Raw genomic sequence first — 15,487 nt, 5'->3', positions numbered from 1 at the left:
TCAAATATTTTGAGCAATGAGGAGGCTTTCCAAACTCACTTGAAGGAAATTGATATGGAATTGGAGGGTCACAAGCATACGGATAAGGGAGTGCATGAGGGTGGGGCCGGTTTTGAAGAAGTAAGACTTATGCATGAGGGTGGGGCCGATTTTGAAGAAGTAAGACTTATGGTGGAGGAGTCAAGTGTGGCTAATATTAGTACAGGTGGGATGGCATCTTCTGGTCAACCTAGCTTGGATGTTACTAAGGCCGGTTCTCTGATGGAGCAGGTAGATGGTTGTCAACCAATTCACTCAGATTTGGTGGAACATGGCCAGAATGAGACAGGGACATTATTAGTGGATTTGGGCAAATCCAATAGTAGACTTGGGCCGAATACCAGAACTTGGAAGAGGCTACAGGTCCAGACCAAGGCTGTGGGTACAGTAAGTCCAAATGATGTGGAGGTGGGCACTAAACGTAAAAATAAGGCAAATCTTAATTTTTCTGAGTGCTCTGAAAATCTTGAGTTGAAGAAAAGAAAGGGAGATGATGAAGTTCTTGTGGTGAGTGATTTATTGAAAAATGAATTTGGATCGGCGGTGGCTGCAAGGCAGCACCGCCGGAAGCAATGAGTACTTTAAGTTGGAACTGTCGGGGGCTTGGGAACCACCGCACAGTTCAGGCTCTACGGAGCAACGTGGAGAGAGAAGTTCCCAGCTTAGTTTTCCTTATGGAAAATAAGATTCCTAGAAAGCAACATTATAAGATGAAGGAAATTCAGAATTCCATTGGTTTTACCCAAGGTTTAATTGTCCCGAGTGAGGGTCGGAGTGGGGGTTTAGCTCTTCTTTGGAAACCTGAAACTGTTGTTAACATCAGGGGGTATTCGAAGTGGTTTATTGATGCTGAGATCATTTGTAGCAATGGGCAAGGGAGCTGGTGCTTCACAGGTTTTTATGGCCAGCTAGATACGAGTAAGAGAGAGGAGACTTAGCAAATTCTTGAGGCATTCAGACGTAGCAATACATTACCTTGGTTGTGTATTGGGGACTATAATGAGATCCTTAGTAATTCTGAAAAATTGGGAGGACAGCCTAGACCGGAGAGACAGATGGATAGATTTCGGGAAGTTGTGGACGTTTGCCATTTCAGGGATTTGGGGTATACAGGTGCAAGATATACTTGGTCGAGACATTTTGAGAATGGAGATAGTGTATGGGCTCGATTGGATCGGGCAATGGCTACTGAGGAGTGGATGAGAAAGTTTGCTAATGCTAGAGTGGCCCATATATCAACAGTAGAGTCTGATCATTACATGCTTTGCCTCCAATGGGGCCGAGACACCAGGAACAAAATGAGAACAGGGAAGTTATTTAGATTTGAAGCCATGTGGCTTCGTGATCCTCGTTGTCAAGAGGTGGTTAGTGAGGCCTGGGAGCATGGTCTTTCATTTTCTTCGGGCTCCCCAATCCACAATTGCTTGCAATCTTGTAGGGAGGCTTTGCAACGGTGGAACAAGGTGAAGTTTGGCCATGTGGGGCGTCGTATTTCGGCTTTACAAGCCAATCTACAACGATTAGAGCAGCAACCCGAGCTTCATGGTGAGGAAATTTGAAGTGTGAGGAAGGAGTTGGGTTCATGGCTAGACACTGAAGAGGTCATGTGGCAGCAGCGTTCTAGGAATATGTACTTGTTGGCTGGTGACAGGAATACTCGGTTTTTTCAAGTTAAAGCTTCCAATAGAAATCAGAAAAAATTGATTGAGGGCATGGAGGATAGTTCGGGTACTTGGCAGGACACTCCTGAAGCAATTGAGAGTATTGTTAAAGATTATTTTTCGTCGTTATTCACAACTTCCAATCCATCTGATATTGGGAAAGTAGTTGATACAGTGCAGGTGGTGGTTTCTGAGCCTATGAACAGGTTGCTTGGTCGTGACTTTCAGGCAATGGAGGTGCAACAAGCTCTTAATCAGATGCATCCTACAACAGCCCCTGGTCCGGATGGTATGCCCCCTCTCTTTTATAAAAAAATTTGGTCTCTTTCTGGTGGTTGTGTTACACAAGCAGTTTTGGATTTTCTGAATCATGGGATAACTCCACCAAATTTTAATGACACCCATATTGTTCTTATTCCTAAAGTTAAGAATCCCCATAAAATTACTGAGTATAGGCCTATAAGTCTTTGTAATGTTATTTATAAACTTGCCTCAAAGACTGTAGCTAATAGGCTTAAAACTGTTTTGTCTAGCATTGTTAGTGAAAACCAGAGTGCTTTCACAAAGGGTCGATTCATAACTGATAACATTCTTGTAGCATATGAGACTATGCACCATATTAGTCATAAAAGAACTGGGAAAGTTGGGGAGATGGTGTTGAAACTTGATATGAGCAAGGCGTATGATAGGGTGGAGTGGGCTTGTTTGAAGGGTATTATGGAAAAACTTGGCATTCATAGACGAATGGTGGAGATTATAATGAGATGTGTCAGCACTGTTACTTATTCTGTTCGGATTAATGGGCTACCTAAAGGGCGTATTATTCCTTCTAGGGGTTTACGTCAAGGGGACCCTCTTTCTCCTTACTTATTTTTACTTTGTGCTGAAGGCTTATCTGGTTTGCTTAGACAGCAGGTGGAGAGAGGCAGTATCAAAGGAGTAGCTGTCTGCCGCGGTGCTCCTCATATTTCTCACTTATTTTTTACAGATGATAGCCTGATTTTTTGCCAAGCTACCTTGGAGGCGTGTCAAGTTTTGCAGCAAGTCTTTTCAGTTTATGAATCAGTGTCTGGGCAACAACTGAATAGGAGTAAAACCTCTTTGTTTTTTAGCAGAAATACTCCAAGACCGATTTAGGAGGAGATACAAAGGAGGTTTGGGGCTCCAGTGATTCGGCGACATGAAAAATATTTGGGGTTACCTTCTTTGGTGGGGCGATCTAAGAGGAATACCTTCAATGATCTTAAGGAGAAATTGGGGAATAAATTATCTGGCTGGAAGGAGAAGCTTCTGTCAAGTGCAGGCAAAGAAATCTTGATTAAATTAGTAGCCCAAGCTATTCCGGCCTATACTATGAGTTGTTTTAAGCTCCCTGATGCTCTGTGTGATGACCTTGCAGGCATGGTGAGGCAATTTTGGTGGGGACAACAGGAAAACCATAATAAATTGGCATGGCTAAGTTGGGACAAGATGTGTGCACCAAAAGAGGAAGGAGGTATGGGTTTTCGAGATTTGAAAGCTTTAAACATTGCTTTGCTAGCTAAACAGGGGTGGAGGCTTCAGAATTGTCCAAATTCATTATTTCACCGAGTGTATAAAGCTAAGTATTTTCTGAATGGTGATTTTTTAAATGCGTCGTTGGGGAGGCATCCATCATATTCTTGGCGTAGTATTATGGAAGCTCAAAAGGTTGTTCAATTAGGATGTCGCTGGCAGATTGGTAATGGAGCTTCGGTCAGCTTGTGGAGAGATAAGTGGTTGCCCTCTCCGCCATCACACAAGCCTGCAACTGTGCCTCATTTCTTCCCTGATGATGCCTTAGTTTCTGCCCTGATTTACCCAAAGACAGCAACTTGGAAGTCAGATATAATCCATGAGGTTTTTCTTCCTTTCGATGCCGAAGCTATTCTTTCTATTCCGCTTAGTTTGTCGCTGCCTGCTGATAGGTTGATTTGGACCTACACTCCTTCAGGCCGGTTCACTGTGAGTAGTGCTTACCGTGTAGCTCGCCAAGCTCGGTGTGATACTCATCAAGGAGAAAGCTCGAACTCACAGCCCATGGTGTCCTTTTGGCGTTGTATCTGGAAGTTGCCGCTACCCAACAAAATCAAAGCTTTTGCATGGCGTGCTTGTAGGAATATCCTGCCCACGAAAGCCAATTTGTTCTCTCGGAAAATAACCCAAGATGATGTTTGTGATGAGTGTGGGACTGCTGTGGAGTCCACGGCTCATGTGCTTTGGCATTGTGCTAAAGCTAAAGAGGTGTGGACAGCTGCGAATATTGATCTTGGTTCAGACGTTGGAGCGGTGAGGGATTTTATTAATCTGGTTTGGTATGCCCTGAATGTGAAACAGTGGTCGGTTCAGGAGTTGGCTCGGTTATTTTCTGTGGCTTGGGGCATTTGGTCCAATAGAAATGAGATTCGAGTAGGGGGGCCTCGCAAATCAGCTTCTGGTATTGCTGGCTGGACGTTGGAATTTTTGGAGGAGTTTCAAGTGGCAAATCATTGTATTAAGATCAAGAATCCTGAGGTCGCCGTTGGATGGGTTCTTCCTCAGCAACCGTGGCTCAAAGTCAATGTTGACGGTGCAGTTTTTGAGAGACAACGAGCTGCGGGTGTTGGTGTTGTTATCAGAGATCATCTCGGGTTGGTGCGTGCTGCACTGAGCATGAAGATCCACGCTCCTTTAGGCTCTTTGGAGATTGAAGCCAAGGCGATGGAGGAAGGTATGCGTTTTGCTTGGGATCATGGTTTCAGTTCAGCTATCTTTGAAGGTGATTCCATGGTGGTTCATAACTCCCTAACCGGTTCAATCACTTCTCCTGCCAGTATCTGCAATCTGATATCTGGCTCTGTATATCGAGCTACTCGGTTCAGAGAATGTTCATTTTCTGTTGTGCCAAGGTGTGGTAATAAAGTAGCGCATGGGTTAGCCCAGCATGCAAAGTCTTTATCTGAGTCTGTCGTTTGGTTAGAATCTTGTCCTTCTTTTGTGGAGCATTTAGTGACTTCTGATGTACTGTTTTCTTCTTCTTATTAAAATTGTCATAGTTCACATCAAAAAAAAAAAAAAAAAAAAGTAAAATATTGTAGACATTATACATAATACATATTTCATTTATAATTAGAAGGTGTTGTAATGAAAATATCCCTTGCCTATAACTCTTGTATCAAGGAGTATATATATGGTTCAAATATTTCTTAACCACAAAAACGAATTCAACACGGTGATAGTAAAACAGGCCAAATTTATCATGTTAGATGTTAACTACCTGAATCAAGCAAGCCCATTCATTACCAATCTGATTATTACATGTGTAAGGTTGAATTTAATCAACCATGTGTTGGCTTTATTCCATGACAAATTTGCTTGTAATATAGCACTTAGAAACCTTGTATTTAGGTGGGAATCATGTAAGGGTAGTGTGTGAGAGAGTGTGAAGAATTGCTCAAGACAGTGCAGTGAAGCAGAGACTCGCGGCTAGGACTCGCGGGTGTCTCGCGGCTTGCAAGCCGCCAAAAGTTGCTCACGTGCAGAGCATGCAGGGGAGCTGAACAGTCACGCCACCTGGAGCACTACACGACAAAAATCCAGACTGGCCATTAAGTTAGCTCGCGACTTGAACTCGCGACTCAGTCAAGTCGCGAGGTCAAGTCGCCAGCCAGCCCTGTTTTTGGAAAAACTGACTCTTCGTATTCCATTCTCACACCAGTATAAATACCCCTCATTCCCACAAGATATGTGTGGCTATTCAGAAAGAAAAACCCTAAGAGAGGTTTCTTCAAAACACCCACCCAATTAGAGAGAGCTACTCATTCTTAGAGAGAAATCTTTGTAGTCTCTTCTCATTCCCTCTCTCATTGTCATACCTATTGAGAGGAGATTTCTATCCAAACACTACCCACACCCATTTAGAGTGTTGAGTGTTCTTGGAGTTTTGGGAAGCATTGGAAGATGCCAAGGATGGCGGATGCTATGGTTTAGTAGCGGAATCCGGGAAGCTAGAAAAGAAAAAGGTTCGGCGCAACCTCGTTGGAGCAAGAAGCTTGGAGGGCTTAGGTGCACTGGGTAGATTAGGCTTGGAGGGTCTATTGCTGTCCATGTATCCCAACTGTATTTTCTAGTGGATTGTTTACCGCTTGGAGGGCGGCGGAGAGGTTTTATGCGAGGGCTTCGGTTTCCTCTTCGATAACACATCGTGTGTTGTCCTTGTATTTGCATTTCTCTTCCCTTTATCTTTGCCTTTTATTTTCTGCTGTGGATGTGATTTATAATTGGCTTAGATTGATTTCCAATTCTGTTTATAGCTTATGTTCATTTTCCGCACACTAGTTGTTTGTCATAAAGCTTGAATTGATTAAGTTGTAATTTGGGGGTCTAAACGTTCAAAGGTGTTTTTACACGTTTTTGAACTTTCAACATGCTTTTCATAACTGTACGAACATCAATCAACCAATTTTTTCAATTAACCAAATGGATACTTCTTTGTAGATTCTGGTCATCATTTATTTTCAACATTATAATAAAACATATATATATATATATATATATATATATCTGTGTGTGTTCACTTCTTTATTTTATTTTGTTATCTCATATCCGCCCTATCTCCAATAGATGTGAGTTTTGTCATGTGTTTTTGGTATAATGTGTTGAAACTGGAAGCCACAAGGCTCTTGCTCATTTTGTGAATTGTTTAGGGGTAGTTCTGACAGACTAAGTGTACTTATAAAATCACAAATTATAGTATATCTTTAGATCTTACTCACCGGCACCCAAGGATTTTGAGAGAAGAAAATTTTGAACTTTTTTAGTCCTTGTTTTTTGCCTAGATTCATATATATCGAGCAATTTTAGGAAGAAAGAGACACAATTAAAGACCCAATGAAGTTTATGGAAAGTAATAAATGAGAATAGAGAAAATCTGTTATTAATTAAGTAAATAAGGTGGAAATCCTTAATCATTTAACACTACTTTTTCAACTGTTGGATCTATTAGAAATCTACGGTATAAAAAAGGTGTAACTCTTAAGGAGTTACACTAGGTATAACTTGAACCCCTCTCTCTCTCTCTCTCTCTCTCTCTCTCTCTCTATATATATATATATATATATATATATCATTTAATAAATATAAAACTTCTTTTAAAAAAAAATTAATATGTTTATTATAATTAAGGGAAATCCTAATGGGTGCTTCAGTTGAGCATATGTGAAAAAGGCATATACATACCACAAATGGTAAAGGAGAAACAAAATTTGCTAATCCCTTTTAATATGGTTAATTGCTTTGCCTCAACCAATCGCCCAAACAACATACCGCTTATTCATACCATAACCACAAATGACAATACAACATTAGTCATATGTAATTGCTAATCTGAAAATACAGATTTCTTTAATAGCTTTACCTTCGTTTCTTTTGGCTAATATGTCTTTATTGAATCAAGATCAAACCACAAAAATCATATAAAAATCACCAAATTAGAGTTTAAAATTATAATTAATTTTTTAAAAGAAATCTAGGCACATTTGCACAAAAATTGCATGTAACTATGTCACACATAGGAATTTTGGACCCTTTTTCCTTTGTATAAATAGGGGGTCCCAATGGGATGAGGGGACTAACAATTTTCTCTCCAAAACATTTATTGTAGGAATACAAAAGTTTTCCATTGTAGAATTTTCACGATTAACGAACATGACTTGCCAGCTAATCAAACTAGAGTTTTTAGTACCTATAGCAATTTCACAACATCAAGAACAAACCCCAGTGCATACAATGTCAAATTCCATTGTATCCTGTTGCATCAAATGAGTGTTTAATTTTTCTCGCAAATTATTGAATAGTAAAGCTTCTAGGCCATAGTCTCAATTACAACTCTCAATCACGTTGGACTTTGATGACACCTATCAACAACGTATCATTATGAGATGCAAAAAAAATTTGGAGTGTACACAACTTTTAGTGTGGATGGAAAGAAATTTCATCCTATTCCAATTGGTTAGGTTAGTAAGGGACTTATTCCAATTTAATGATCCTGGAATTTTGTATACAAGTAATAATTAAGAAAACTTCAACCTAAAATAAGTCAGACTTTTGGCAAGAGAGAAAATTGATGTCTAGACAAATCAAGCTAAGCCTGACCAAAATGGACCATATTCTTAATTTATTATCTCTATTTGTTCCATGTACAAGACTTATAGTCAATGCTTGGCGTATAAAAGTTGAACATCTTATCTAAAGTCCATCCTCTGAAAGCTTGAGAAAAAATTTATTTAAACCAACACAATATATAAATTATAAAGAGATCAAAGAAAAATTGTCAAAAATAATGAAAATTTAATCTATGCTTAAATTCTTATAAGGATGAACACAATAGCAATATCCTTTTAAAAAAATAATAATAAAGATAAAAAAAAATCTATACTTATTTTATACGTATGATAAAGTCCAATCACAAAGTTTTTTGAGACTCATGTTGATTAGAGATTAGAAGTTATAAAGGAATAATCATCAATATATATATATGTATATATATGTATGTATATATATAAGCAGAGATCTCATACAGGAGTGCGTGAGATCTTGCCAAGTGACACTCTAATTTTGCATATAGCATATTTTTTACCTCTTTCATTAAGTTTTTTTACTGTTACCCAAAAGTTTACATTAACTTATTTTACTGTTATCTCATTAGTCTCTAATTAATTGCCTAAGCTTACATCACACATTTCTCTCTTTTTCATGTCTTTTAGCATACTCACCATTTTAATATTTTAAAAAAAGCAAAAAGATAATAATTAAGGACTAATAATAATAACTAACCAGACAAGGCCTTGGAGAGAGATAGAGAAACATAAAAAATGTTGTGGATTGTTAAATAAAACGCATTGTTTTACTACAAAAATCAAAACGTATTGTTTCACTATAAAAGACTTGAGACTGACAAAACATTTGAAAGAGAGAGAAAGAGAAATCTAAGGGGACGTCGCCTTGTCATATTGGCCCCCCACTACCATCAAGACGCCGAAACCCCTACGGGTATTTTTTTTTTCCTTCTTAAATTAGGAGATTAATTAAATATGATTTAGGTTTGAGTAATTTGGTTGGATAGTTTTTGTTTTGGGTATATAAGTAGAGAGAATATTTGGTATGCAATGTAAAGCCATATTCTACCATGGTTTTAAATCATCTATAAGACACGTGCATATACACTTGCTCACACCATGTTTTAATGTCGCACTATCAATGAGTGAAAGACAGTGAGAGAGTTGGACATACTTTTATTTCATAGCATTAAATGTGTGAACACAACACAAATTATTTGATTTTCACGGTCCTGTTACTCTTTTACATTTATTTTTTGTTTCATGATTTTAAAAAAAAAAAAATTAATCTTACCTTTATAAATTGCACACACATAACCATTATAATTATTCAGTTTAAGGAATGAGTAAAAAAAAAAAAAAATTGGAGGAATATTGTAAAATAAAAGTTGTTACAAAATGTCTCTCTCTCAAAGACCTCATGCGAGAGTGCATGAGGTCCTATCTAGTGGCACTCTAATTTTGCATTTATACTCTCTTACCTCTTTCATTAAGGTTTTTTTTTTTTTTTTACCCAAAAGTTCACATTATCTTATTTTACTGTTATCTCATTAATTGATTAAGCTTACACCACACCTTTCACTATTCTTCATGTTTTTTAGCATACCCACTGTTTTAGTATTTTTTAAAATAAAAATAAATAAATAATAAGGGCTAATAGTAATAACTAACGAGATAAGACTCTAGAGAGAGATAAAGAGACACAAAAATAGTGGATTGTTAAATAAAAGGCATTATTTCACTATATATTACCAAAATAAAAGACCTGAGACTAACAAAACATTTGAAAAAGAGAGAAAGAGAAATCTGAGAGGTCACCACCTCCGTTATACTGACCTTCCACCACCATCAAGACACCGAAACCCCTACGGGTAATCTTTTTTTCTTTTTAAATTGGGGGCTTAAATATGATTTAGGTTAGGTAATTTGGTTAGTTAGTTTTTGTTTTGGGTATATAAGTAGAGAGAATATTTGGTGCGCAATGTAAAGTTATATTCTATCATGGTTTAATTTTAAATCATCTATAAGACACATGCGTACACACTTGCCCCCACCATGTCTTAATGTCGTATTATCGATGAGTGGAAGATAGTCAAAGAGTTGGGTATACTTTTATTTCATAGTATGAAATATGTGAACACAATACAAATTAGTTTGTTTCATGGTCTCATTACTCTTTTGCATTTATTTTTGGTTTCATGATTTTAAAAATAATAATAATCTTACCTTAAGAAGGCTACAAATATGTAGTGAAGCTACTAAACCAGTTTTTAATATATCAAAATGTATATGTTTCTTTACTCTAATTTAGTTTAATTTTTTTTTTATTTTTTTATTTTATAATTTATGTACAACATTATTCAAAACTGTTTTACATAAAATATCATAAAATTATCTGTGCATCGCACGAACAACTTACTAGTTTAAGTTAATTTTGAAATATATTATTGCTATATGAAATGTTAGGCAAGAATTCATGGACAAATAATTTAAAACATATCATACAAATTAGTTCATGTTGCAAAACACATAATACAAAAACAAGATTTTCATTAACAAATAATTTAACAGAAACATGATTTTCATGCTTAGCCATGTCCCTAAAACATATCAACATGAATATTATAAAAAAAGAAAAAAAAAAAGTAACTACTTCAGAGATATAACTCACCTTGTAAGAGATAAAGAATGGATAAATATTTGAAAGTGTTGTTTCTTATAGTTGTTTGTAGAATGTATGGCATGCATGAATTGAAAATGGTTGATAGAATTATGAGGGGAATAAGATTAGAGAAGAAGGCTGATAGAATTTTTAGGGGAAAAATAGTAGAAAATAAGAATCATGGAAACTTCAGTAGCATTAGCGCTGTTTAAATAGGATGCAAGTTCCATACAAGTTAAATTCTTATATTTTAAACTGTATAACTAGATACGCCAATTGACCAAATACAACACAACATGGACCAAGATGGGACACTCTGATACAAACTAATTACTTAACTATAAACATATATTCACTTTTACTTTTGTTTTGTTATTGTGTCTACAAAGAATATTTGCAAAGAATCAAACACAAGAATCTTGTTTCGTTGTTTTATAGGGCAAATCATGCAAAGAATATCTTTCTTTCTTATTATTTTTTTTCTTTTTTTACAGTGTGCACATCAATCATCTTTTTCTTCCATAATTTTCTATCTTCGAGGCATGCATGGATAGGTTCTGCAACATATTCACATATTAGCACTAGCACAGAATAAGAATTTATGTGCTTTTTTGTTGTTGTTGAGAATAAGAATCAATGTACTTGAATCTATAATTATTTGTTTCATAGGGAAAATCGTTCATAGAATCTATAGTTGTTACTTTTATAGGATGAAATGAAAGTATATGACATACTGGCACAGACCAAATTGCTTCAGTCAAAACAACTACTGGCATACGTAAAGAATAAGAATATGTGTACTTTTTAGAATAAGAATCTATATTGCAAAATATTTTTTTTAACCTGAAAATTCTCTCTCTCTCTCTCTCTCTCTCTCTCTCTCTCTCTCCCCTCCAATTTTTGGACAACTCCATTGCCACAATTCTTTTTTTTTCCTCCCATTTTCAGCAATTCCATTGTCACAATCAATTTTTCTCCATTTTTTTTCCAATTTCGGCAACTTGGTTGCCACAATTCTTTTTTTTTCCTCCATTTTTGGCAATTTCATTTCCAAAATTCCTATTAAATTTTTTCTCTCTCCTCCCCTACAATTTCGGCAACTTGGTTGCCACATTTTTTTTCCTCCAATTTTCAGCAACTTAGTTGCCACAATTCCTTTTTTCTCTCTCCTCTCCCCTACAATTCCGGCAACTTGGTTGCCACAATTACTTTTTTACTTCTCTCCTTTGGGCACTTCATCTGGGCAGTAGAGTTGGGCAACAGGAATTTCGATAACCTCATTACCAAAATTCAAATTTTTTTCTCACTCCAACCATCACATCATTTCTCTCTCTTCTCTCATACTTTTTGTTAGAATTTCGGCAACAGTGTTGTTGAAATTTACTTCTTTCCTCATTTTCCCAAATGACTTCCAACATTCAGCCTAAAGACTTGGAATTCAAGTTCTTGAGACTTAGTCAAATCAATTAAATGCCAATATGGACAATTCTGGGCTCCATGAATGTAATGCTCTAACGAAAATTATCTTTGCATCAAAGTTTTCACATTTTTTGATAATTTCTTATGTATAACACATAAAATTATGGAGAGTGTAGAGTGTATTAAGAAAACGTGAGACAATTAAAACCCATGCTTTAATAGTCCCCAGAGAACATAGACAAGAGATATACTTATAAAAAAAAGTTCAAAAAATTACCGAAACGGTTTTAGAAGCATCGGTCACATATAAATTACTGATAAATACAAATCATTTGTCACACTTTTTGTGTTCCATTTGATATGCCATGAATTGTAGTATATGTTGGTCTAAGTTTTTTTTTTTTTTTTTTTAATAATTTTATTTTAAATTTTGATTATTTTACAATGAAAGTAAAAAAAAGAAAAAAAGAAAAAAAAGTTATAATCGGTTGAGCATATAATGGAATACAAAATTTTGGACAGAGGATTAGTATTCAATTACTTTCAAAATGGCCATTAGTCAATCAATTACCTAGCTACTTAGAGACTACTTAAAAACTTAACCAGACTTGCTTATCACCAAATTCCACACTTCTATCACAACTGTTGAAAAATGCTACACGCCAGCGCGTCTACATAGCCATCCATCTAAATCTTATCAACATGGCTTTGTCCATACGTACGTAGACTTACTGGGATAAGAATCGAAGTCTTCAGACTTTTGATCAATTAAAAAATAACGAATACCGAGGTCCGAACACACCTGCTAGAATTGCATGTATAATTACATATCTTATTAGTATAGTACTTTGCATTCTCTAATTTCATCTCTTTGGCAATTGGCATCCACCTAAAATGTTCTTCCGACGTGTCTGTTTGTTCTTTGTTTTGATGGCTCTAAGTCTAAGTCTTGAACTACCAAACCTGAATTCTGAGACACTGACATGCAATCCGGATGACTTGAGAGCCTAACTAGTTTCTCCAACAACTCCTGGATGGAACTGGAACAGCACCGACTCTCCTGGTTGCTGCACTTGGACTGGCGTCACCTGTGATAATTCCACTGGTTTTGGCAGAAGGGTAGTTGGCTTGGAACTTGGCAGCAAAAGACTTGTTGGGAAGATTTGTGGATCTTTGACAGACTTGAATCAATTGAGAGTTCTGAACTTCTCTCATAATTTCCTGGAGGGGTCCCTTCCAGATGACTTGTTTAATCTGCAAAACATAGAGATCATAGACATCGGCAACAATGCTTTTGTTGGGTCCATCAACATCAAAGGTATGTGTACAATATCTACAAAAATTCGAGTGCTTAATTTCTCTCATAACTATTTTTCTGGAGAAGTTCCAAAAGATTTGGCTAATTGTACTTCCCTGCAACATCTCTCTTTTGATGAAAATAGTTTGTCAGGGAGTTTGCCTGAGAGTCTCTTCCAGCTAAAAAATCTTAGTGAACTGAATCTTCAGGGTAATAGCATATCTGGGTCACTGAGTAATGGAATTGGTAACCTCTCTAACCTTGTTAAACTGGATATCTCCTCTAATTTGTTCTCTGGAGTTATTCCAGACTTTTTTATGAGACTAGCAAGGCTTGAGCGATTCTCAGCCATGTCAAATTTATTCACTGGTCATTTGCCTACTTCTTTAGTAAACTCCCCATCACTTCAAATGTTATTTTTGAACAGAAACTCTCTAAGTGGTCCAATCAACCTCAACTGTTCTGCAATGAAAAATCTTGTCTCCTTAGGTCTTAGTTCGAATCTGTTCCATGGCCCAATACCTAATAGTCTTTTCTCCTGCAGAGGATTGAAATCACTCAATCTTGCGAACAACAATCTTAGCGGTGAGCTCCCTAATAACTTCAAGAATTTGAAGTCTCTAACACACCTCGCACTTGTAAACACTAGCCTTAGTAATATATTATCAGCTCTTAGTATTCTACAACATTGTAGGAATTTAAGTCTGTTGGGCCTTACAAGGAACTTTGATGATGAACAAATTCCAAATGATGTGAGTCTGGAATTCAAAAACCTCAACAGTCTATTTCTTGCCAATTGTCAACTCAGAGGTCCAATCCCGGAATGGTTGAGTCGTTGCCACAAGTTGCAGTTTTTGGATTTGTCTTGGAATCATTTGGGTGGAAACATACCATCATGGTTCGGAAAGTTTGAATCCCTCTTTTACTTGGATTTGTCAAATAACTCTCTCAAAGGTGAAATTCCAAAGAGTTTGGCTGAACTTCGGAGCCTAATAAGTGGGAAGGTCACAATGGAAGAGCCTGTGCCAAGCTTTGAACTTTACCCTGCTGGACTACCAAGCTTGATTTATAGGCAAATTTCAAGCTGTCGACCAACTATAGACCTGAGTTACAACATTCTCCAAGGCCCAATCTGGCCAGGGTTAGGAAATTTGAGAAGGCTTCATGTTTTGAATCTGAAAGAGAATAAATTTTCAGGCCCTATTCCAAATAATTTATCAGGCATGACAGGCTTGGAAAAACTTGATTTGTCTCATAACAAACTATCAGGAGAGATACCTCATTCATTGATAGATCTTAGCTTTCTGTCAAATTTCAACGTATCCTATAATCAGCTGTGTGGGAAAATTCCTCAAGGAAGCCAGTTCGATACTTTTCTGAATACAAGCTTCGAGGGAAACAATGGTCTTTGTTATGCAGAGTGTACTTGCCAGTCTGAACAAATTCCTATTCTTTCTATAAGGGAGAGAAAAAGGACAATCATTGGTCTACCATCTATAATCGGAGCTGCAACAGGTTTTGTTCTTACTGTCATATGTTGCTTCATGTCCGGATTGGCACTGCCAAAGCCGCACAAAAGGAAGTACATAAGATTTGTTACCTCTTAAGTGACAGCGAGACCAGATTTCCTTGTGTTCATATGGAAATCGGATAGGTACGGTAATATTAATTATTTAATCATACAGTCATATGTAGCTTCAATTGTGGTTGGAGCTTTAATTGTAATAGTAAGTTACTTGTGCACAAATAATATTATAATGTTTTATGTTAGATAGTTTGGAAGAATATTATATATGTACTAGTCGTTAACCCGTGCAATACATGGGAAAAATCTTGAAAAATAGATTTAATCTTTCTTTTATTCTATCATATGTCATGTATATACAAGTGTGTTTAGTTCTATTGATAGAGAGCAATCATTTAAACAATCGTAGCAGAAAATTTTCTATTAATAGTAAAATTTGTGTATACACAAATTACAGTTTCATATAAAGTGTACATACACATGCTCTATACCTCTTAGGAAGGAAACATCACAAACCCTTTACATATGTGTGTTAGATTTAAAACAAACTACATATATTCCAAGTCTGATAAGCCAACTCAATGGTATAAAATTGTTCTTTATAAAATTAGATAGTAACATATTTTACAAAAGGAGGAAATTCTTTGGAACTCTATCCTGCTGCTCATATTCTGCAGTATATAACAAAGTGATTTATCTATCTAGGTACAATGGACAATAGCATTGGCTGTTCTTAATCACAATTCAATATTAACAGATTTAGAAATTTCT

General features: G+C 36.4%; 1 protein-coding gene across 1 annotated transcript; it reads left to right on the top strand.

The window, feature by feature from the left end:
- Positions 1 to 3,053: 3,053 nt before the first annotated feature.
- On the top strand, positions 3,054 to 15,052 carry LOC115966457 (phytosulfokine receptor 1-like). The gene is made up of 2 exons (XM_031085689.1): positions 3,054 to 4,611; positions 12,910 to 15,052. Exons 1-2 carry the CDS (start codon positions 3,054 to 3,056, stop codon positions 14,796 to 14,798), a joined length of 3,447 nt encoding a protein of 1,148 aa, XP_030941549.1. The 3' UTR covers positions 14,799 to 15,052.
- Positions 15,053 to 15,487: the final 435 nt, after the last annotated feature.

This window comes from Quercus lobata, chromosome 11, assembly GCF_001633185.2.
Source record: "Quercus lobata isolate SW786 chromosome 11, ValleyOak3.0 Primary Assembly, whole genome shotgun sequence".
Lineage (NCBI taxonomy): Eukaryota > Viridiplantae > Streptophyta > Magnoliopsida > Fagales > Fagaceae > Quercus > Quercus lobata.
Note: the sequence above shows the minus strand (reverse complement) of the source record. Positions and strands in the feature narration are given on the sequence as shown.